Here is a 24,245-nt window from a genome sequence, read left to right as displayed (position 1 = left end):
TATGCAAATTTTTGCTGAGCAGAAAAATTCTTTTTGTGCATTTCATAGTGCCTGGGATACCCAGTAGGTATAATACTGTGTTGCTTGTACTCAAAAGAAAAAAAAAACCCTATATTATGTAGTATTATGTTTTACTGAATGTTAGTACTTTAACATTTTGAAGTGAGATGTTTCACTCTTCAGCTCTGCTAAACAACCTGTGCTGCATCAGTTAAACATTTGGTTTCACTGTCAGCTTGAACTGATGTAAGGCTGCTGCAGGAATCAGTCCTGGCTGCCTCTTCCCACCTATCATTTTTGTTAGCACTAATTATTGTGTAATTGTTTTACAAGTCTGGTCAGCTCTATGATCTGACTAAAATCAATTCTTAAGAATTTTTTTTCCCCATTCTGTGTAGCCGTTAATAGTGATGAAAAGGAGAGGATGGGAACGTCCAGTTCAGGTGGGGAAAAGGCTAGAAACACTTCTCACTACTTTGTTTTAGCTTGGTTAAAGCCAGTCATAACACAGCACTGTGAGGCTAGGATAACTTGTGCCACAACCAAAACCAGAGGTACATAACTGCAGTTACACACCTTTTTTGTGTTCTCGTGGTTCTGGTAACTTACTATTCTCTTCCTCTTTACATCATTTCAGTAACTCAGAAAAACTAAGTTACAGTACCATAAGCCAGAAGTTGTTAAAAGGTCAGGTGTTTTTGTTTGTGTGTTTTCTTTTTGCCATTGAATGTGGCTTAAATTGTGGCCTCGAAGGTAGCGATCTGCAGAATGGAACCCAACTGCCGAAATTACTGAAAGAAAATAAGACAAGTGGAAACACAGGTTTTAGTACGCCACACTTCCACAGACGACTTCCAAGGCTTTCTTACCAGTTCACTTCATACCCTTACCTGCTGGATCCTCTGTCTTAATTCTAGCTGAAAGGCTCTGTCATGTTGATGTAAGCAGATGATTCCTGTTGACTAAACATCTCAGGTGACTCAAGCATAAGGAATTCTGAGAGTGGAGGCATTTGTCTCTCTGGATCTCCATTTCGTATGGTGTGTAAGAACCGTGTGCCTGCAACTTCCTCTTCCTTTCAGTCAAATAATGCTGCCTTGTGGATGTCAGCCAGCTTAGAACTGCAGGTCACTTTTTTTAGGCTCATAGCATATTAATTTGGCCCTGCTCAATTTGGAGAACATCTGCCCCTAAAAATCTTAGAATATGTATGGTGAATAGATGCTTACTGCTCTGAGTGCACTTAAAAATAAACCTGAAAGGTACTGAGTACGCCTGTGGTAACACTCAGGCCAGTCTCCTGGATGAAACCCTTGGGTTAATAGGAATTCTTGGGCCATGAAAGAGCAGCCTTTTGAGCTGTGTGTGTGTACACACATAAACAAAAATTAACTTTCAAATCAGATTTGTTCCTGCAGGGTTAAAGCCTAAACAAAGTTTTCTATCTGCAAGCTCAATGTGGTCTTTGAAAACCAACTGTGAGAGTTTTTTTGTTTAGCATGTAATTACTAACAATGATGATTCTGGAAACAACTTAGTTGGCAGTATTGTTGATGAAGAATAGAATATGGTTGGCTCTTCAGCTATTATTCCCCAGGCTAATGTCGATAAATATCAATTTTAATCAGCAGTAAAGAAACTTTGGCTTGAAAGACATGATAAATGTCAGATCTTGATATGTAAAGTAACAAAAGACCTTTTAAAAGGCTTTTCTAAACAGCACCAGACTTATCTTTTTGATTATGTAAGCAGAATTTCTTCACTGTGTTGTTCAGTGCTAATCATGGAATTACAAATTGCATCTCTTTACTATGCTGCTGTATAGAATATGAACCAAACTATATCAGATAGATCAGTACAGACGTTAGCGCTTATATATTTAAAGGCTTCTTAAGACAGGGGCTGCACTGTCCGTCAAGGGGAGCACCTTTCCTTTGTTGAAGGCTGTTAGTGCTTCATATGGGAGCTTTCCCACTCCCCTCCACAGGGTAACGGTGCTGCGCTTTGTCTCTTGCTCTTCCCACGGGCTGTCTGTGTGAGCGTGCAGGTGTTAAATGCAACCCTTTTGTTAGTAATATTCCCCATGTAGAGTGGGGATCTCGTGGTTGTCAGTCTGTACGGACAGCCTCCATCAGGCTGCACAGTGTAGTGACTCAGATTCTGTTGTATTGTTTTTGATGTGAAGCTGGCTTGTCCTGACTTGCTTTTTCTTTCTTTTCTTTTCTTTTTTTTTTCCCCTCCCCTCTCCCTCCTGAGGGTAGGGGGAATTGGGAATGTGTTTTAAGAGGTATAGCCTGCATGTACTGAAGACTGTATTTACCCTTACAGTTCTCTTTTTAAACTGATTGTTTGACAAATATGACCTAATTAGACTAGCCAGTCATTTTTGTGAAGTGTCATACCAGTTAAATAAATGGGTAGAATAATAGGCCAAGAATTGTGCAGTGAAATCTTCACCCTTTGAGAATGGAAACATCCGAATTGGTCCTTTCTCTCCATACCTGGCTATAATGTGTTTTTAGAAAGTCAGTTGATTTCTTTTGCTGAATTCTAACCATCCTAGCTGTTCCACTTGATTACAGCAACCATAATGGTAGGACTGAACAAAACTTAAGTCAATAAATCTGCTTTCATAGTTTGATAACTTTAATGCTACATCAGAGATTTTCCTTCATAAAACAGCATTTAGAATTTCATGAGATGGAAGGGATGACTATTCGTCCTTAAGATCGGTTATGTAGCAAGCTAGTTTAAAAACTAGTTTTAATTATATGTGCCTAGACCAAAGAATTGGTTATTCAAATGTAAGCACAGTCATATGGGGCCTGATAAAATCTGTGTTGCTCAGTGTCCTGCTTTATGGACTGGCCACTAGTAAAAGGGAGATAAAAACGTGGACAGACAAAGAAAATCCTCCTGTGGTATCTTCCTGTTTTATAATAATTGCTGATTTAGAGACTCCCTGAGCAGTATCTTGCATATGAACAATTGTGGTTAAATGTTTGCTTTGAAACCCTTTAGTGGTTACCGAAGATTTAAGCCTGTGTTTTGACTTTCCACTAGAATTCCTTCATAAGCAGCTGCAGGATGCTCTGCTGGCTTGATCTGTGCTTTTTTATGGGCATGTCTGTGCAATAAGACACTACCTCTGAGAATATTCTTAGGGCTAAGCTTTTTCCTCTTACACTGAAGAGTACTCAGCAGTCTGTATGTTCTTAAAGATGTTAATGATAAATGTGAAGTAAAATACAGCACATTGTTAGGAAGGGCTGCAGTAAAGTTAGTCTTAAAATGTTTGGTTTTAAATATTTTGGTATTTTAAAAATCTGTGTCAAATTCCTGATATGTTTTTCTATAAATAAGAGTGCTATGAAATGATGGGGGAGGGAAATTACTATGTATTTCTATTTGATGTCTCCAAATTAGGGTAATGAAAAAATTTACAGAGTTTTTCAAATGCTCATTATGTCCCAGAATGTTTAGATTGTTAACATTTAAGGGATAGACTTGAAAACACAGATTTTTCTTACTATAATTAAAAATGCTAAATCTAATGAAACTGTCTTAATTCTTACTGGTCTGACAGCTTTCCAAGAGTTTCTGTAATATCACTGTAATATTTCATCCAAGGTTGTGGTAAAAGCTAAGGTAATAGACATTCCTAGAGATATTTGTGAGATGAAATTTTAATAGTTCATGTGATTGATCAGAAGGTTATTTTTACTATTGTACAAAATAGATGCTTTTAAAAAAAATGTTAATACTATTTGTCCTCCCTGTTCTAGAAAGAAAGCTTCCTATGTAATGTGCGTAAACATGGATTTTTCTGCTCTCGGCCATTCTAATTTCTTAATGTTTTCCTGCTTTTTGAATGGATTTCAGATTCTCTCTCTTTCAGGTTGTTTCAGCTGTTGGCACCTTCTTGAGTATTATAAGAACTTTGGCACTAGTCATCCTCTCTGTCCTGTGTGTTTCTAATGCTCTGAATGTTAAGATATCTCTGATCATACAGATATTGGATAATGATAACATTTACCAAAGAGATATCAGTTGTCAACACCTTCATACTTCATTTGCTTTTTACTTTCTTTTCTTTTCTTTCTCTTCATGCTAATCATTATCTGGCTATGAAAGGATGTCGGCTCATCATTGGGGGAAGGCTTTTGCGAAAAGGTGGGTTTTGCATTGTGCTCCAAATATAGTTGGTCTTAGGCTCAATCCCTCCCTTGCAGTAAGGACTCTCACGTGTGAAGGTATTCTACTCCATTTCCAGTTTTTTCTGGGCTGAGTAATATCAGTGGGGTTTTCTGGGGGGCTGAGAGGGGTGGGTTTTGAGGGTGGGGGATGACTTGAGTAAAGTTGTCTCATTGGCTTGAACGTGGATAGTTTTGTTTGGAAGTCATCTCCACCATGTGCAGAAAAAGCCTATAAAGCTAAGACTTCAAGATGGAACCTGATGCATGCCAAGATTTGGAAGAAGGTGCTGTCCTGTCGTGAGTGGAATTCAGGAGACCTTTTTTTAAAGAAGATAGTGACCCTGGCTAGCCTCAAGCCACACAAAGTATGCAGTCTCCTTGCTTCACTTCTCTATCTGTAGTATAATAGTCTTTCCTGACCTGACCATGGTGTGAAGATAGCTATTTTGGGATTCTCTCAGGCCCATGGTGAGTGTCACAAAAGTGTCTTACACGTATGGAGAATGCATGTCCCATGAATGCTCACCTATCACAATGTATGAAGAAGTCCTACAAATAAACATATGCTTTTGTTTTAAATGTTACATTTTTAAGGCAAAAAAGGCTTTCTTGTTGAAGGTGTTAGCGATATAAATGTGGGCCTGGGGAAAAAAGCCTGAAGCTGAACAAAATATTTGGGGATGGAAAGGCAAAATCTGCTAATTTGGAGGTCCATTTAGGAAAAGACAGATAACTTGCATCTCAGCGTAGGGAGTGGAAGATCCTGTTCATATTTCAGCTTGGCGAGATAGGAATTGTTAATTTCTTTGATGGTTTCTTTGTATCAAAGTAGCTGCTGAGGAAATTACCCTGGGAACTAGCAAGGTTCAGCCAAGTCCTATATAAGCCACTGCCTGACTGAAACTTGTTCTGGACCATCTATATTTGACCTTTTTGCCTACAACATTTAGTTTTTCCTCCCATCCAGCCCCCATGGCTTCTTGAAAATGATTTGGGTGGGAGAAGTGCTTTGTTTTACTTGTTTTTGAGTTTATGGCTTTTGGTACTGTATGCTATCAAGCTCTCTTCCTTCATTTCCATAAGCAAAAGAAGATCCATGCTGAAACAGGGAAGTGGTTCTCTGCAGTTTTTAGAAAGTTTGTGTTCTGCTCAACATAAGAATTCTGTATTTGACAGAGGAAGGAATTTTATGTGAAGTGAAAGAAAGTCCAAATTAGATGTGCTTGTAAATGAGCCGATTTATACAGAGCTGAATGCAGCTATGAGCAAGTCACTTAGAGATAACTGCTTAGGGACATACTGCTTGATTTCAAACACTGCAACTCAGAAAAGGTCCTGCTCTTCAGAAGAAACAATCTGGGTTAGAGTGGAAATGAAAACCTTCATGCAAGGAGTTTGTGTTCAACTTATCAACACGAAGTACTAATAAATTCACAGCTGTTAGTTCCTCTCTCTAAATGCAAAGATAGTATGATAAAAATGATAGGACACAAGAAGTCATTCCTTAATAGAACTAAGGACCGTGAAGCTCTCCAGATATGTTAATTGGGATGTTACACTGCGTGGGATGGAACTTGTTAATACAGGAAAAGCTCCTTTTTTACCTAGTATTGTTTATACAGAGTAGAATATGAATTAGAATATGAATTAGGTCAGTTCTGAATAACCTGTACAAAGATTTTCTGGTCTGGGAGCAAGTTGTACCTGATATCCATGTCTGAATTACCTCAGTAAAAGCTAACTTCGTTCTGATGCAGCTTATCAGTTCAAGCATGAGGCAGCACAAATGTAGATACTCCGTTTCTGGAGCCAGCTATGTAGTTCAGAAAACAACCTACTCAGTGATTCCATATGCTGTGGAGCCAGAGCTAATAAACCCTGCTTTGGGGACAGGAAGGCTCTTGCTGAAGCCAGCTTGTGTGCCTGTCCTGCAGGCCTAGATCTGGAAGGGCTGTCTCCTAAATAGTTCTGCTGTACTGCAGTTTCCAAGACAGATTGTCAGCTCAGTATAGTGCCATGTAAGTAGTACAGATGTATTCCTGGGATACTGTACTTGAACTAAAAGTGAGCCTTCCTCTAACATACCCAAGAATATCCTTGTGGCCCTGTGCAGGACATCCCTAGTCCCTGGTTACTGGGGATAGCAATTTTGGAGGATGTTAGTATCTACCATCAGCAGTTGCTGCTTTTTCTAGCTGGTCTGAATAACTTGACACTTGAGCGTACCAAAAATGCTGACAGGGAAGTTCTCTGCATTGTGTGTTGCAAGCTTTGTTGGAAGCCAAAGTTTAGGGAAGCATAGAGGATTGGCGTTGCTGTGCCAGTGCATGCAGAGGTATATAAGATGACCTGAATAATTACTGTCAGCCTGCCATAAATGGCATGTAAAATAGTGAAATGGTTGATAAAAGATTTCAGTTTTTTCAGGATACAGTCAAGGGTACGATTCCTTCATTTGGGTTTTTTTGGGGATATTGGTCTTGTCAGTCCTTTCTTTGGGAATGCTTGACTGATAAACGTTGGTCCAGTTGTGATAGTTCTTGAGATAAAGTAAACAAGAAATTGTTATCAGGCTCTTTTATTTCTAGTGGATCTTGTTCTGGATGTGCTTCTTGTTCCTGTGTTATTTATTATCATTTCAGAAGAAACGTATAATGTTGCTTCTGAAAACTTTCACGTAGGATAAAGATTCCTAGAGTATTACCTCAGGCAGGATGGGCCAATCACTAGGAATACATAGTAAGCTGGATGGAAGGAAAGTGTATTTCGCTACAGCCATATGTGACATCATACTACTACAGAATAAGAATGAAAGTCACTGTGTGTGTTAAGGGAGGGGAAAGCAATAATTCTTAAAACAGAGTTGGGGTTGATATTGGGTGATCAGATATACGTGGTCTTCTGCCAATAAGGGTTAGTTCTGTCTATGTGTAATCAGTGGAGTGTTGAATAGAAGATATAATCTGTTTGGTCCTATCGCAAGGGCTGTTGGGATGGCACGTCCAGCTCTAGCATGGATACCACAAAAAGATGTTGGAAGAATTGGAGAGGGTTCTGAAAAGAACTACACAAGCTGTTTTCTAGTCTTTAATCATTCTTACAGCAGCCTGTTTAGGGAGTTTATGTACATATATATATATATATATGTGTGTGTGTGTGTGTGTATATATATATATATGTGTGTGTGTGTATATATATATATATGTGTGTGTGTGTATATATATATATGTATATGTATATACACACACACACGCGTGTGCACACACACACACACATATATATATATATATTCTATGCCAGATTTTTGGCTGTTCCTGCTGGACTTCAGCAAGAGGATTAGAAGAGCTACAGCTAGCACAAAAAGGAGTTGGAGGGATAGATAACTTTCCATGTTCCTTATTCCAGCCACAAATGGCACCCTATTCAGTTAAGTGACAAAAGGAACGGAGGGAGTGCAGGATGAACGGAGATATCATTTTGCTACCGTGTATGATACAGACCTCGTGGAATGAGAGAATGTTATTGGGGTATTCTAAGGAACTTCTTTTCCTAAACTTAACTAGCTGCTTTCTTAGAATTTGAAGTGAAAATAGGGTTCTTTGACATTTGGGTTAAGCAAAGATTTAATTGAGGTAAATACTTCTAGATGAACGTAATTGCTTCAGAGAAGTACGCAGCCAACAATACAAAGAATCAGCAGGGATAGTTGAAAAATTCAGTGTTTTAAGAAGGGGGAAGAATTAAACAGGAATATATTCTGCTTTTTCTCGTAAGTCTACTTTGGATGTCTTTAGGCAGACAACAAGATCCTGGAACTCTGGGATGTCAGTAAATTTAGCCTATAATCTTCTGTGTAACCATACGTTTGCTCCAGCTGATTACTGAGCATTTCTAACTAATACTTTAATTAGTGAAGTTAGTGTACTGACCTCAGGCGTGAGTTGAGAACTAAGGGAGATGAGGGAGACCTACTCTTTCAGAAACAGGTACTCTATCAGATAATAAGAAAGTATTTTGCCATTATCTTAACTATATGATTAATGAGTTAATAAAGAATAATGTAGCTATAATATGTACCCATTCATTTATACAATTAAGAACTAGAGAAACTATATGAAAGGAATCCAGCATGTACCTCAGATCTCACTAACAGGTGGTCAGCCAATTAGTATGTGGGGTTTCGATATGATCGAGATCGGTAAGCTTTCTTTCCGTGTTGTCTAGAACAGCTTGGGTATTTTCAGACAATAAGTTATTTAGTAACAGGAGCTCAGTACAAGAGGAAAATCCCGTCTAAGAGGAACTTATAGTTTAATATTACTGATAAAATAATATATAAGGGTGAATATTTTACTGTCTGTGCTTTTGGAAAATCTTTGTTCATGTATCTTTTCAAGTCTTTCATGTTCTAGTTAGGAAAGGCAATGCAACCAGGAGATAACATCAAACTACTCCATATTCCATAACTCTAGTTTTGCACTTCTTGTAGGTTACTGAAAATGCTTAATTATTCTTGTGGTTCAGCTATAGTTCTACTTGGCCTTTACCAGGTGATAGGTTATGAAATAGATACTGTGTTATGATCCAAGAACCCCTTTTAGAGTTTGTGTTAGAGTAAAGTTCAGTGAGCATCTGAAGTTTGAATTGGATCCTTTGACAGTTTCTTCAAAGGAGCTGCTAATGTTTTTGAATGTTGTATACTTCTTATTGACGTGTTTTGTCTTCATCTTACCTGTGTATGTTTTTGTTGTAGCACACGTCCCATGGAGACGGACGCCAGGAAGTTTCCTCTCGAACTGGGCGCTCTGGAGCTCGTTGCAGGAATTCTATAGCTTCCTGTGCAGATGAACAGCCACATATTGGAAATTATAGACTTCTTAAAACGATCGGAAAGGGAAATTTTGCAAAAGTGAAACTGGCAAGACACATCCTTACTGGCAGAGAGGTAAAGTGGTATAGGTGTAAACAATAGGGAATTGCAGTAGGTCTGAATGTTCTCTTGGAGTAGTATCATCAATGTCTATGAATAGTTACCTTTTTTTTTTTTTTTTTTACTAGACAGCATTGCCACTGTTGTAGGAAAAAATAGAAAACTAGATTTTCTTTTTAGCAATGATTACAAAACAGTTTTTCTTTCAATGGTCTCTTAATTTTGTATTTTTGTCAAGTCTCTGTCCAACTGAATTGTGTTCAAGTTTGCAACTAGAATTCCCTCCTAAATTCTTCATTCCCAAAAAAGGGCAAAAATGTAGCAATTAAATAGGCTTTCTGGAAAGAGTCTTTCTTGGTATATCTGTGCTGCACAGTTCAGGGCTGGAGGTGAAATGGGGAATGGGAATTAATATACTTTCTTGATTGCGGTGCTCTGCTTAGCTTTGTGAAGGAAATACTGTGCTTGGGCTAGTCAGATGTCTCATCCCAGGATGATTCTGCTAGTATCCGCACTGCCTTGGGACATTCCAGTCTGTTCAGCCCTGGTTTGTGTGTCTGTCGCTCTGTGGAGCGTGGTGCAGACAAGCCTTCTCTTTTATCTCTTCATAGTGTCTAACACAGCTCCATGATTAGTTTCTGCATGCCATTGCAGTGTAATTAATAACTTCCATCTAACGACGGTTCTGATTTGGTGGGCTCTATCCCTCTTTGCTTGTTACAAAAGGTGTTTCTTGTTGCTGTTCTTACTAATAGTAATTCTTTGCACTGCAAAATGAAGAAACACCTTATAGACCAAGTGCTTGCCAAACCTATCTAATGAAATAAATGCTTGTTGTCATCAGCTAGGACTTTTAAAGAAAGCTAAGTGGCTGCCTGTCGCGTTTTAGGTGAATTTCTTTTTCTGAGTTAATATGGAATCAGTAGCACTAAGAGCAACTGAGGGGTCATCATTTTGGCAGAGTTGTTGGGAGGGTTTTTTTTTTTGGCAGTTTTGATGATCAGTTGTCTTCTGATGTTAAAATTAGTGCTTTAGTGCTGATTTCTAGACAAAGCTTCTGTTTATTTGCTTTCCACTTAAGTTCCCTTCTTTTTTTTACTGACATCTAACACAGGAAATGCAAGTACTTGGTTAGTACTTACTTGCTGCTATTATAGGCATGGGTGGTGAAGATAAATATGTGGCCTATTTGGGGCTTTTGTCACATGTTGCTTTGCAAAAATTGAAGCACAATTTTGTTTTCTTTTTTTTCATGCATGTAACTGTCTTAACCTTGGATTCAGTACTTTTGAAACTTCAGCAAATAATGTGTGTGTGTAAAATCTTTGACCAAATGCATGAAGATTTAGATGTTAATTTTCTGTAACTCTCATGGACTAGATCTCATGAAATCAAGTCAGGGCATAAATACTTTCCAGAGTCTAGACGTTGGTCCTGGTTACCTGGAATGAGTGGCATCCCTTTGAAGGGAGCACTTAAGTATATTCCTGTAAAACTAGCTCAAGGTATTTTAAACTCGTTTCCCCTGTGTAAGAAGGATGTGTAAAATGTTCTCTTCCTGCCAGGTGAACTATACTGCATTGATGATAATTACACATTTTAAATGTATATGACCAGACATGTTCACAATATGCTGGATAACAATTTCCATTGTCACTCATTTTTCCTTACCCTTACAGAAGTACTTATCCATCTTTAGATTGTGTCTGCCTCTTTCACAGGAGTCACGTTGAGATATATACATATATATATATGTATATATATATTTTTTTATTGTGATCAGCAGCTGTACCTTGTACTTTGTAGTGCTGATTCTCACTTTCTTTGTGAACTGTAGTCTCCAAGGTTGTTTATATCAGTTTTCTATTTGTGATGCTTCTTAACTCTTTTAACAGACTTACCATTGTGGTTTGACTTCCTGTTCCCAGTCACTGATACAGATACTAACAAAATTGGTCCTAAGTCTGATCCTTGAGAAACTCCATTACTTGTTGATTTCTAACCTGAAATCTCTTTATCCAGTTTTCTTAAATTGAAAAAAATCTCTACTTACATTTCAGCTTACCAACTTCGGTAGTTTCCATGTGTACTCACAAATGAGGTTTTACTGTAGTCAGGATGGTTGTATCTGCTGTGTTCCGATCTTTATTCAGAGATTGCACCCAGTTAACTATGGGAAGATATGTTGCATTTTATCCATTCTCTCCATTTCCCTAATTTTTCCCTTCAGATCTTGAGCTAAAGAATTTTGTGGTAGTTGGGTCTGTTAGAAGGCTTGCAAATGCCTTCTTCGCTTCCCCTTTAAAAAAAAAAAAAAAAGTGTGAAATCTGATAATTTCTATTCCTGCGCTGCCATTTTTCACTTGCTAAATGTTAGAAATCTCTGCTACAAGAATGCTGCGGTTTTTTGTTTGTTTGTTTTAATACACCATTCTTAAGTCTGGGATAACTTTCTCAGTCTTGCCTCAGAGAACACTCATCTCTCTGAATTTCTTTCACCTTATAATATTTTATTTTTATATACTCATTCCTGCTGGCCATCCTGTTTTCATTCCTTTTTTTCCCAACATGTATATTGAAACCTGAAATAAAATATTTATTTAATTTTGGGTGTCACACTTAAATTAACTTTCATCTCTACCATATCCTCGCTGTGTTTTGACCCTGCTTATCTTCTTGTCCTTGTTATCTGTGTGGCTATTCTTAATGTCTTTCGAAAGGTCTAGTTCAGTTTCACTTTATGGCCATTCCCTCTTTATATCTCTGTGCTGATTAACTTCTTAATCATGCAGCAGATCTGTGCTTTTCTGTTGCTGCTTGCAGGCCTGGGGGAGGGTATGTTTGTTTAAGTGTTCTTCTGGGGTAGTTCATACATTTGAAGGAACTTCAATGCCTACAAATGCCTACCTTGCCTACAAATTTGCCTGTTGCGTGAGATACAGCTCTCACGTTTCCAACTGGAGTAAGTTCCAGGACTTTTTTATGCTTCCATCTTTAGGATATACCTGCAAAGATGCATAATGAGAGTCTACCCTCAAATTACAGAAAGGGAGAAATGTGCAATCTGTCAGGGGAGGATCAGAAAATAAGCCTAACTCGGGTGTTTTGAGTCACCCTGCCGAGGAGTGCATGTCCTTCTGTTCCCTGCGGAGGTGTTGAGGGTTAGCTTCACCACGCTAAATCTGGCTTTTGGAGATATTCTCCTTTGAGCTCCTCTATCTAGCAGACTATTTTTTGTAGTCTCTTTACCCTTTTGAAATCAAGAATCTTCATTGTAAATCTGCTTTTGTTAATTCTTTGACTTTAAGTCATCCGTTTTCTGTTGTAACTTATCAAAGGTTTTTTCCAGGGTGGTTGGAATCACAGCCAAAAATATATGGACCCTTCTGTTTGTTAGATGCATGCGTTCAGTCAATATCCAGGAAGTTCAGGTTTCCTGCTAAGACAGAATTTGCTCAGAATCCTTTCAGGATCCAAGTCTGACTCGAAGGAATCTATTGTCCTTTTTTTCTTTTCTTTTCTATTTTTTTTCCTTCCATTGAAAAAGAAGTCAAATTTAAGAGGGAGAAAATAATAATCTGAATGGAAGCAATTTGGCCAAGTTGCTCAGTGTCTCAGTTTTTTGGTTTTTTTCTTTTTGACTGCTTTAGCTCCTGCATTCCAGCCATGTAGGAGGAATGTCTCAAGTGTTGTTACTGTGAATGGTGAAAGCAAAGTTGATTTTAATTCTACTAATATTCTCACATAGAATATCAGAGCTGATGTTGCACAGTACTGGTGTAGGTGGACTTGCATTCTTCCAACATTGACCACAGTACTCCATGCCTGAAATTTTTCTAGGTTTGCTTTATGTACAGAGAGCAGAATTCTCTATTTTAGAAGGCAATTTGATGCTTCATTAGCTATGCTTAATAAAACAGGATTTTCTTTCTCCAGCTTGTCAGGAATATTCTTGGGGGCAGGCTCCCATTGCTTGTGGTTTGGAGACCATATCATGGAGCCTGAACTTGTTCCTTGTTCTCATCAGTTCAAGCTCTCAAAGTCAGTGTTAATACATTGTACTTTCAGTGTTCATGCAGATAGGAATTCTCTAAATTCGTCTTGCCTTTAAGATTATATTTAGTGCACTGGACAATCGTGCAAGTTTACCTTTCAGAAAATTGAGGTGTGTACTGTTGCTGTATCTCCAGGGCTGAAATTGTTTGCCAGTGTCAGAGACTTCTCTGTTCATCTGGCGCCAGTGCACAGAGGTAACAGGTGACTTGTGTTTTGCAGGAACCCAATGCCTTAAGAGTTCATGGGCTGAAGAAACTTTTTTTTTTTTGTCTTTCAAAATTCACCAGAATTAGTACAGCTCAGACACAAATGTAACTTGTTCTCTGAGTAGGTGCACTTAACAAGCAAACAGCTGTGTTCTGTGGCATAGTTAGTCTGGAGACACCAGATCATTTTAAAATAACATTATTCTCTGTTGTAAAAGGCAGTGGTCACTCTACATCCAGTCTAGTTTTAAGAGGTTGCAGAAAGTAAATAACTTCGTTACCTAGGTGAGAACAGTTCAACAGATGTAAAGGTAGAGATAAAATCTTTCTTGGTTTTGCACACAACTGCCAATATAAAAATGCCTATTGCTTAATGTTTTGTTTTTGAAATGATTTCTCAAGATTTTGTAGTGGAATTTTGCCTCAGGAAATACAGTGTTCTTTAATTTCAATAGCATGCATTAGAAGAAAATATTCCCCAAACAAAGATGTTCTTAGATTAGCCTCTTGGTGCCCTCTCGCCATATGTTGCATCTCAAATGGCTCTAAGCGCATCTCGAATTTCAGGTTCAGAAAACCCCATAGCCATTAGATAATTCTTTGATGTACCCAAACGTTAAACACTGTTTTGCTTTCACCTTCTCCATCACAACGTTCCATCCATCCATGCATTTCTGCACTTGAATGGAGGGCAATAAGTTTGGTTGCTTTTAAGGTATTCTTTATTCCATATGTTTCCAACCCCAAGTTCGATGAGAAGACAGAGATGGCACCAAGTGATGCAGGGAAATAGGAGCTGTGGCATAGGAAGGAGCAGTGTCTACTATTTGAGCCAAAAGTTCAAGGGGAATTGAGAGCCCTTGCCTTGTGCCAGTAAGGTATTATAATCAGCTGAGTTGCAGCATCTTGCTTCTTTCAGAGGCACCATTCCCCAGGCTCCTGCTGAGTTTCTTCTGGCATGTTTAGCCTCTAATTTAGGAAGGAAAAATACCAATTGGCACATAATTCTAGGAAGAGTCCCGCTTCCTGTTCTAATGCATCTTGTATCCAAATTGCATTGCATCGCATCGAGGTTTGTCCCTGTTACCTACTCATTATCTTAAATCTTCAGGTTCTAACTGGTTACTGTGATACTGAATTTCTCTCTTGGTTATTTTGTGAAATTTTTATTTTTGTTTTTTAGCATTTCTGTGCAGTATTTACTGAGAAGATGAAAAGCAGTCAAGGAATAAATGTTTCCAAATTGTTGCAGTACAGTTCACGGGTCTTGTTAACACACACAGTGATGTTTCTTTTCGTATCTAATGAGGAACAAAATGATACAAATATTCAGTGAATTTCCAAAGATGAACTTAGTTCATACAAAATTTGTGTAGCATTACTTTCAATTTGCTATGAAATTTATGCTTTTAAAAGCATCTTCACAAACTGGCCTTGAGTTACTACTGTGTATTCTGTAGTGTAATTATGCTCTGTAAATATAATCTGTAGGCACACTACTCTCTATCAGGGTACTACCTAGTATTAAAAGTTCTACTATAATATAATGTATTATCCACTCTAGTATAATATAATGCAGTATATAACGTGTGTTATATATAATATAATGTGTTATGTCAAGCAAAAGACTAAGTGAACTTCTCTCCTAGTAGCCTTAAAATAATAGTTTTTTTTCCACTCTCCTGTTTAGTATGTTGCAGTAGAACTAAATTATCCTTCAAGCATTAATTCCAAATGCTTGCAGATTAAAACAGAATACAAGTACATAATTTTCTGAAGAAACTTTTTTTGGCAATATTCATGTTTTCCATTTCTGTTACTAGACCTGTCCATCTTATAACATGGCTACAGTTGTTCATACTGAAAATATTAATTATTAATTCTTTCTCTAGGTTGCCATAAAAATAATTGACAAAACACAGCTGAATCCAACTAGTCTACAAAAGGTAAGTTTTTACATTTAATCTTCCAACTGTTTTGTAACTTGTTTCCTTTCACCCCCTTCTTCCATTAATCCTGAATGCCTCTGCTGGAGAATCTGAAGCATTGCATACCTTGCACGCGTCTGACTATTTTATTTAATAACTGGGCTTGTAACAGACATTTTTGACAGCACTTGTTCAAGATACATATGTGGTTTTATAGATGAGTTCGTACAGAGCTGTAAACTGAGAAAAATGTTGCTAGCTCCTCTTATTTTAAGTTAATGCAATAACCTGAGAAGTAAACTTGAGTAAGATGTCATCTGGCTTCCTTTGTCTCCAAAGCACGGTCTAGCCCTGTAGAGAGGATGTTTGCGGTTTGGTGTCGTGTCCCCACGTCTCCCTCATGCTGGTCATTTTGTTAAATTTACAGATACAAAGCTTGTTCTGTCCTCTTAAACTGGCCCTGAAAATGCTGCCTCTGGACTGAAGGCCAAACATTATCTATGCCTTTCTCATAGTTTCCAGCAGAAAAGGTGCTGCAGTTTTCAGGAGCAAATTTGAGCATGGCTATTCTGGTTTCTTCCCTCCAGCCTCAATTGTTTTGTGTGCTGTTACAATTGTATTGCCTTATCTGTTTTAGTACGTAGTGATAAATCTTGCTCTTTCATCAGGCAAGCCAATCTGCTTTGGAGTGCCTGCAGGAAGTACATTTAAATGTCACTTTTACCTAGGACTTTTCTAACTCTGTCCATTCTTTTAAGTGCTACAGTCAAAGGCTTTTTATTTACTTTTGTAAACTTTGATAAAAAAGCTCCATACAATGTTTCTGTTTGAGAGAATACCCAGAACTTACCTGCAAACAAAATTAAATTGTACAACCAGAGTAAACTGAATAATATGCACATTTGGATTTTATGCAAATACTGAAAAGATTGCATGATTAGATGTTTTTATCAAAATTAAAGCCGCAAAGGAAATTGGAAAAATACACAAGTTCCTATATTGTATGACTTGACTGAGAGACAAAGAATAACTTACAGAAGAAAGACTGAGTCTTCCAAGTAGGTAGCAACTTCGATACTTCCTAATGACTCCTTGGATTATGTAAAAGGAAATAATGTGGTTCCAGTTTTCTCCCAAGTTTTTTCAACTTAATCTCTGACTTTTTGGTAATTTCTGGGAAAACAGGGAGGAAATAAAATGTAAACTAGGTAATATGGTGAGTTAGATAAGGTTGATTTGTTTGGCAAATACCTGCAAATTGAAATACCTAATAAACTGTGTTAACTGCCTGGAGCACTTTGAAGAGAAACAAAAGCTGTGGTAAGAAGGGCAGGGGTCATGGATCATAGGAAAAGTGGTCAGAGAAAGTAGAGGGGGTAGTGTTTTCAGGGAAAAATCTAAAATTTTACTTTTTCAGATGATGTAACCTGGAGATTGTGCCCTAATACTAGCTTGAGGTGATAGTCAGGCACAAAGCAGTTACAGAAGGTCAGTTGGCAAAGCCACTGGTTGGAATTGTTGAGTCTTTGGTTCCTGGATTTCAGCCTGTTCAGTTTACACGCATGTCTCTGTCTCAGTTGTTGTTTATTTTATTTTTTTTCCAAAACTTATAAAATTAGTTTTTAAAATGTGAATTGTCGATTGGTACTGTCCATCACCAGGTTCTGAGCATCAGTGACTTTTTCCTTCTTAAATGGGAATCTGGAGACCTGGTAGAAAATAGTGGGGTAGAAGTCAGATCAAATTTGAGGAGTGAAATTGCTAATTTGCTCATTTCTATAAAGTCATTTGGCATATGAACACAGAAGAAGGTCTAGCAAGATGTAATGTTAGTGTTCCCAATTCAGAAATGGAAAGTCATTTTCTTAATTTTAAGTGCCTGCTTGTCGTGGTAAACAGTAAAGGCAGACTTTAATACATAATGCGCTAATCATTTTTGCTTCATCTACGCTTTTTGAAACCTCTTCCCCAAATTTCCCCCCCCGGTAGTGTCAGCAGTTCCCCATAGTCTTGGGGCATTTGGAGCAGACTGCTCATTTGTAGATTCAGGGGAAATGAAAATGGAAGTGCTGCTGACCTTGCACTTCTGGAGGGAGTGATAAAATATTTGAGGTATGGTGGGGAGGGAAGGGCAGTGCAGAGAAGAGGGTATGGTATATAGTGTCTCAGCTGTGGTGCTGCTGCATATCATGTTCATCCTTAGGTGGTGAAACGAATGGTGATTGACTTAGTCTGCTGAGTCTGATCCTTTGTCTCGCATCTTCCGCACTGATACTTCTGCTGCCAGAGAGAAGTTAACCTTGTGAAGGACCTGCCTGCCTTTCTAAAGCAGCAGTAGTCAGCGTGCCGCTGCAGTAAGGTACTGGCGGCTGCAGGTTTGACAGTTAAATATTCAGCAGTGCAATTCTTCAAGAGTAAGGGTTCCTGTCTGCTGCTTGGGCAGTCTGTCGTAGCCACGTGCAGCTGCTCTTAACTGTCGTTTTGGGACCCAATTGCTACTCTACTGCTTTTGCTTAGTGAAGAGGAAACTGTAATGGGTACTTCCCTGCTTTGAAAGAAACAGGAATTCTTAGAGCTTTTTTCCCATGGTAGTGCGGTTAGTCATGTTCATTATTCTCCAAAAATGTACTTGTGTACCCAACCCCGGTGAGTATCAGTCTCACTGGAAGCAAGTGTTGGTGCTGCAGTAGTCCACGTGCTCCTAGACCAAAAAAAGTTTGTTTTTCTTGTTTCCTTTTGCATAAGTAATTCCATTATATGCAAGACTTTTACCAGGGCTTTGTAATAGCACTAAATCACTTCTCATTTTCCTTTTTTAGAACTTGGCTCCTCAGCCAAATATTTTGATCATTATGCACAGATGTTTTTGCCACTTGTTTGGGCACCTTGTTTTGCATAAGGCTTTAGAGTTCTTAAACCATCAATTTTAATACGTACTGTGTGCTTTTATAAGATGCAAGGAAAAGACGAGAATTGAAAATGCATAGACTTTTCTGATCATAACGTGTTTTGTCTGATCTGTTTGAGGCAAGCTTGTTCTTGCATTGTGTAAAGGCCTCTTGACTGAGGCTCCCAATTATATATAGGGCATATCCAGTGAGGGGTTATCAGGAGAAGCCTAATACACAGCTAAAGCTTGAGCTGGCTTAGGACGGTATCTTGTGAAGATCTTTCTCCCCTTTGGGGGATGGGGGCTGGGATATGGTAAAGCTCTGCATCTGGCTGGTGTACTGACTTGCTGTTTAGCAAACATTTACCTTTTTCTGTCTTTATAATCACTTGTGATTGAAACTCTTGCAATATCTAACGCAGGGACTTTTCTATTTTGTCTTTCAATGCGTACAAAGAGCTTAAAAAATAGTTCCTTCTCCCACCCCCCTCGTTCTTTTAAGGAGTATACTGGCACAGTAAAGCTCAGGTAGAATTGATACAGAGCTATTGCAATGGAAGCACAGATGCATGCTGAGCTAATTTTCTTTTTGTTCAGTTTGTCCGCTAGCAGTATTAATTAAATGTAACTCTTTCCATTTATCTAACATGGCTTACAGTCAAAGGACTAGGCAACAGCAAAGCTGAAAGCCATTTATTTTGCAGACTGAGGATGTTTGTCTTTGCTGAGAACTATTTGTAGAGCTGCTGTTGACTGAAAATGACCTGTTCAACAAGTTGGGAGTTGTTTTAGTTGTTTTCTTTGTATTAGAAATTAAACTGATAAGTACAGTTTTAAGTTGATAGTCTGCCCTTATGGTCTTGTAAAGACAAATAAATTCTTGCAACTAAGAAAAATAATTTTCAGCCTCTGAGTTGAGAATCTTGTTGTTATGTCTTGCTACACCTTCTTCTGGGTCCTTATGTCAAAGGACCTCAGATTCAGTGGTGCGTTTTGTTTGTTTGTTTGTTTTCCCCATGATACCTGACTCTTTCATGAACTGTAATGAGGGCTTTAGAAAGTGCGGAAATAGGGAGTACTTCATTTATTGAAAGTTGATGCACATAGTGTTTTGGGGGAATGAAATGTGGAAAACCTTTTTTTCATTTTTCAGTGTACTTCTTGAAAGTGTCTTATTCCTCTGTCAGAAATAGAATATAATACAATGTCAAACATTTGTGAATGCTGCTGTTAAAACTACTCTCTGTGTCAAAATGCCAAACATGACATATAAATGCCTTCAGACTGGGCTCACCTATTTGGTTTGAATAACTAAAATTACAGTAAAGAATTTGGTGTTTGTAATTTATTATGGAGTATTTATGTTTTGAATTTCCTCTAAGACAGAAATACTCTTCTGAAAAATGCTTGTTTCTAGTCACCCACTTCAGCAAAGGGCTGGTGTAGAAGCTACTGATGGACATACTTCATTAGGGTTAGTAATGCAGAGTACTGGTCTTCTGGGCAAATTAGATATTTAAATCAGCCCAAAATATGGTATGAGCTTGGTTACATTAAGCCATCAAACTATGCTATGTACAATAGAGGAAGTAGCTAGCTCCAGGGAAGAAAGCTTTCTTTATAAAAAGATTAGGTTAATGAGTACACTGATTTAGATGATGATACTGCAAATTTTAGCCTAGTTCTTATTGTCTTATTCTGCATTGCCTTTGGTTGATTCTTCTTGTTTGGTGGTACCTTTTTCCAATTATGACTTTGACCCTCAGTACTAATATTCCCATACTTAAACTTGTGAAAATACCTTTGTAGGTGGGTGAGGTGATGACGGATAGGCTAATGGCTGAATAGCAGCCAGGTTCTTCATCTGTGCAGCAGTGGGGTTGTACTTGGTGCAAGTGTGACCCACCAGGCTGCTTTATTCAGTCTTGATTGTGTATAAGCAGCTCGTCATCTAGCAAAGGGTCAGTCATAAACCTGGATAATGATTATAAGATAATTAAAAGCATTGGGGAAACTTATTTTACTCTGCATCCAGGTAGCATGCCATTCATAGCTGTGGTCGTTGCAAAGGGAAGGATGTCTCTGGGCCAGTTTAAAGATTGCTCCCCGAATGTTAGCCTTACAGAGACATTGGAAAGGAAGAGGAGATAGGTAGAACTGGTCTCCAAATTGTGATTATTCTGCAGTTTGTTTTATTAAAAGAGAAAAAGACAGAAGGAATCTATTTTGTTGGCTCTTGGGGTGTTTGTTTCCTACATTTCACTTTTTTGTTGTTTTTTATTGAGTAACTATACCTACAGATTTTTGGTTCATCAGTGATAAAGCGAAGATATTAAATATGACTACATTAATGTGAAATCTGACCCGAGGGAAATCTTACAGTAGCACTTTCTGCTTTCTGACTGTTAGTAACAATGCTATTATCTCTTACTTTGCAAAATCCTTTTTTTTTTTTTTTTTTCTTTTCTCTTGTCTGCATTCCTGGGGAGTTGAGTTCTTTCTTTGTGCTTCAGTCTTTCTGTGTTAAGTTCTGTATGAGCTGTTAGTTTACTGGTATTCCTGCAGAAGTTAGTGTTAGAACTATAATAAAACCACTTGACTGCTCCTTCTTTTTGAGGCATGCTATCAGAAAATAATCAAGACTTGAGAAAGTCAACCATCTGGAGTCTTGGGCTGGCTTAGGGGGGATTGCAGAGGGAAAACAGGTTTTTATATTAAATGTGTGTGCGTGTGTATATTATACATATGTCTACCATGTAAGCGCACTGCCTGAAAAGATAATTGTTTGATTTTTTTTTCCCATCTACTAAACCTTTCAAGAGTGACTGTAGGAAGATAAGAGAATGGAAATCCAGTAGTACTTGTACCTCATGGTTTTCATAATTTTTTATCTTGGGTCTTTTCTGAGAGAAGAAATAGGGCTACTTTTCTTTCATTCGCTATTAACCAACTTTGTTAAAAGCAGTGTTTTATGTTGCAGTAACAATACCAATGGCATTTTTAATATTACATTTACAGATTTATCTTGCGTCTTATAAAATTGTCTTTTGGAGAAGAGAATTTTCAAAGATGAAAATAGGTAACAGCTGATCAGTGATAGACTTTTTCATTTGTGGTTTGTTAGATGCAAATCCTGTATCGTAGTCCAGCTGTAGGAGGCCTGCCCTGTGCTGGGGTAGGTAAGGGAGCTACACCAACAGAAAACTTTGGGATGGGTTGTTTTTGTTTCAGGGAGTTCTGGTTTTGGTGCAGCTTTCTGTTAAATTTGTTCCTTGTGAGTTGGTCCAGATGAGCACCAGTGTTGCATAAAGGGAAGTAGTAGAAACCTGTCACATACGAAAGCAGACGGTGAAGACAGTGGGAGCAGGATGATCCCTTTCCATAGCAGTTAGATCAGCTTGCTTATGTTATGAGACTTTACCCTTAAAGCAATGGTCTAGATGTCAAGTGTTTCTTCTACTGAGTAGGGTTTGTTTGGTCAGGAAGACACCATTTGTGTTTTGTCCCATTAATTTTGGCAGGTACGTTAGTGTGTTATACTGGATCAGCAGTCTTGGAGGCTGGATGTCTGGCAATGAGAGAGATTGGAACCGTAGTGGCAAATCTCAAACTGGATGTTACCATGCTTCAGTCATTTTAGCATAACGCTTTTGAATGGTCAAGAAGAAGCCTGGCCTTCCCATATGTGCTTAAAATTTGCTTGTTGCTGGTATAGTTGAATAACACACTATTTTGTGATATAGACAGCAGATTTTCTCCTGCAAATTCCTGTCATATTGCATAGTAATTCCATGGTGTGCTGGAAGATTGGGCTTTAATCACATACTGAAGAGTGCTGAATCCATGCCAGTAATATAGCAGAGCGGTCTTCAAGCTGTGTTCTATAGGGGGTTCATAAAGCTTTGAAAACAGTATTTTCTATAAAGAAGTTTAAAAAAATGTGATATTATGATATGATTATGATATGTAGTGGCCAGAAAGAGGCTCTGTAGGTTCTTAATGGACTTTTGACCCCAAAAGCCTGGGAACCACAGACTTTACTGGTCTCCGGAGCTATCTGGAGGGCTTAGTGTTTTTTTTCACTTTGCCGGGGGCAGGGGGGGATTGTTTGGGGAGATTAAAAGAAGCAAGTACTTAACTCTTCCTTCCAATAAATGCTTATTTCATGAACTTCACTGAAATGCTAATAGTATGTTTGCCTTTTGCATTTAAAATTAAATAAGTAAATCAAAATGATCAGGCTTTTGGAAGAATGGGTGTTACCTATTACTTTCATTAACTTATTTCATGTTTTATGTTTATTTCAGCTCTTTAGAGAAGTAAGAATAATGAAGATTTTAAATCATCCAAATATAGGTACCTTGTTTCTTTCACATAATTTCCAACTCTGGAGAAATGCTAGCTTTTTCTCTGTTAAAATTGTTCTGGTTAATAAGTTTGATAGAAGATTTTGCACCAGGGCTTAACTTACTGTAAAGTAGTAATAAATATTTTGTCAGTTGTGTGCTTAAAAAGAAAAAGAGAGACAATCATTTGGACATTTGTACAAAACAGTTATTTAGATAGCTTCTTAATTGCTAATGTTGTACCTGTTGAGTGTAATGTTCACTTTGCTCCTGAATTTAAGTTTGCGTTAAAAACAAGTATATACTGAAAACAAGCAGGTGTCAAGACTTTGTTCAAAATTGTAAAGTTTAGATGATATGCTGTTGTTACAGGACTGTGAGCAGGCTGTTTGATAACTTGTCATAATGTACGTCAGTGCAATGCATTAAAATGGCTATTGCTGATGCTCAGATTGGTGGGAGTTTTGCTTAATTTAGTTGCTTTTCCCACAAAACTGAGGCATAGTATTGTTTCATGACAAAATACTATTCCTTATGAGTTGATCAAATGTGATACAGTATTTTCCATTTTGGAACATCCGATAGAAAAAGCTTCTTCAGAGAAATGTTCTGATATTGTCAAGCAGCAATTCTGAAAGAATCCCCTATGGAGTTACCTTAAAACAATACTTTTGTAACTAGATAATTGATTAATAAATGGCTTTTATTTTCTAGTGAAATTATTTGAAGTCATTGAAACTGAAAAAACTCTCTATTTAATAATGGAATATGCAAGTGGGGGTAAGTGTCTGCTGTGATTATAAATGTAAACAAGTTGCCAAGTAATAGAAAGCACTTATTTTCTTTGAAGTTTTGCTTTCTTTTATTAGAAAATATTAATGTCATGCTAGGGTAACACTTTATGGAAAACGTTTTATATTCTCTGGGACTTTTTACAAGTGATAACTTATATGTAGCCTTAAAACTACAGTATGAATTGTTGCAACTTAAGAACAGTTGCTCTGTTTTCACATTTTGAATTTAATCAGGGTCTGTATTCAGCCCTAGATTGCCCCTGTCTACGACAAATGTTAACTTTTAAAATTTACTGTATTTAGCACCCTTCCTCTAGTGTTTTCATTCTCACAAGATATTTGGTAAAAACATACTCAGATGCAACATTTTCCATGTTTTTTAACTGCCACTTAGTAAGGTACCAGTACTTCTGGTTTTCAGATGTCAATGACATTTGACCTGTCTTAGTCACAGACTTTCTGCTGTCAGAGTTTTTGGGCTTAGTCGTTTGTCCATTTTAAGAGGAAGGTTATAGAGGAACTTAAACACTTATTCCTGATTGTTGAGCAAAAAAATGTGTATCTTGCATTGTCATGCTCTTTCACCAGAACTGGAATCAAGGTATAGAGGCTTAAATTACTCCTTGCTGGCTAAAACCTAATAGTGCACTGGTTTTCAGTGTGACCTTTAGAATCAGCTGCTGGGAATCTCAAAGATTTGGGGCTTTTCCTCAGGTTTGGGAGGGAGATAGAGACTTCAGGAAAAAAAAGTTTCAACACTGAATTTGACCCTGATGTTACGTTATGTGAAGTTTAATTATTATAAATCAGGTACTGATTTTCTACCTGCATATGTTGTCTTCAAACAGCTCCATAAGTGCTCAGCAAAGCTTTGCCTAAACACAAGTAAAATACTCCTC

The 24,245-nt window shown here is 37.8% G+C and overlaps 1 protein-coding gene across 6 annotated transcripts in view; it reads left to right on the top strand.

The window, feature by feature from the left end:
* The window catches only part of MARK3 (microtubule affinity regulating kinase 3), a 65,444-nt gene that overhangs the window by 4,546 nt on the left and 36,653 nt on the right, over nt 1–24,245 (top strand). For 5 of the 6 annotated variants that reach the window (XM_064512036.1, XM_064512032.1, XM_064512034.1 and 2 more), the window contains exons 2-6: nt 4,135–4,173; nt 8,950–9,141; nt 15,281–15,334; nt 22,514–22,562; nt 23,267–23,332. In XM_064512036.1, the coding sequence (XP_064368106.1) occupies nt 4,135–4,173; nt 8,950–9,141; nt 15,281–15,334; nt 22,514–22,562; nt 23,267–23,332 (400 nt within the window). The remainder of the gene's footprint in view (nt 1–4,134; nt 4,174–8,949; nt 9,142–15,280; nt 15,335–22,513; nt 22,563–23,266; nt 23,333–24,245) is intronic. The other variant, XM_064512033.1, reaches the window with a different exon arrangement.

Source organism: Dromaius novaehollandiae, chromosome 5 (assembly GCF_036370855.1).
Source record: "Dromaius novaehollandiae isolate bDroNov1 chromosome 5, bDroNov1.hap1, whole genome shotgun sequence".
Taxonomy (NCBI): Eukaryota; Metazoa; Chordata; class Aves; order Casuariiformes; family Dromaiidae; genus Dromaius; species Dromaius novaehollandiae.
This window is presented reverse-complemented; position numbering and strand designations above follow the sequence as displayed.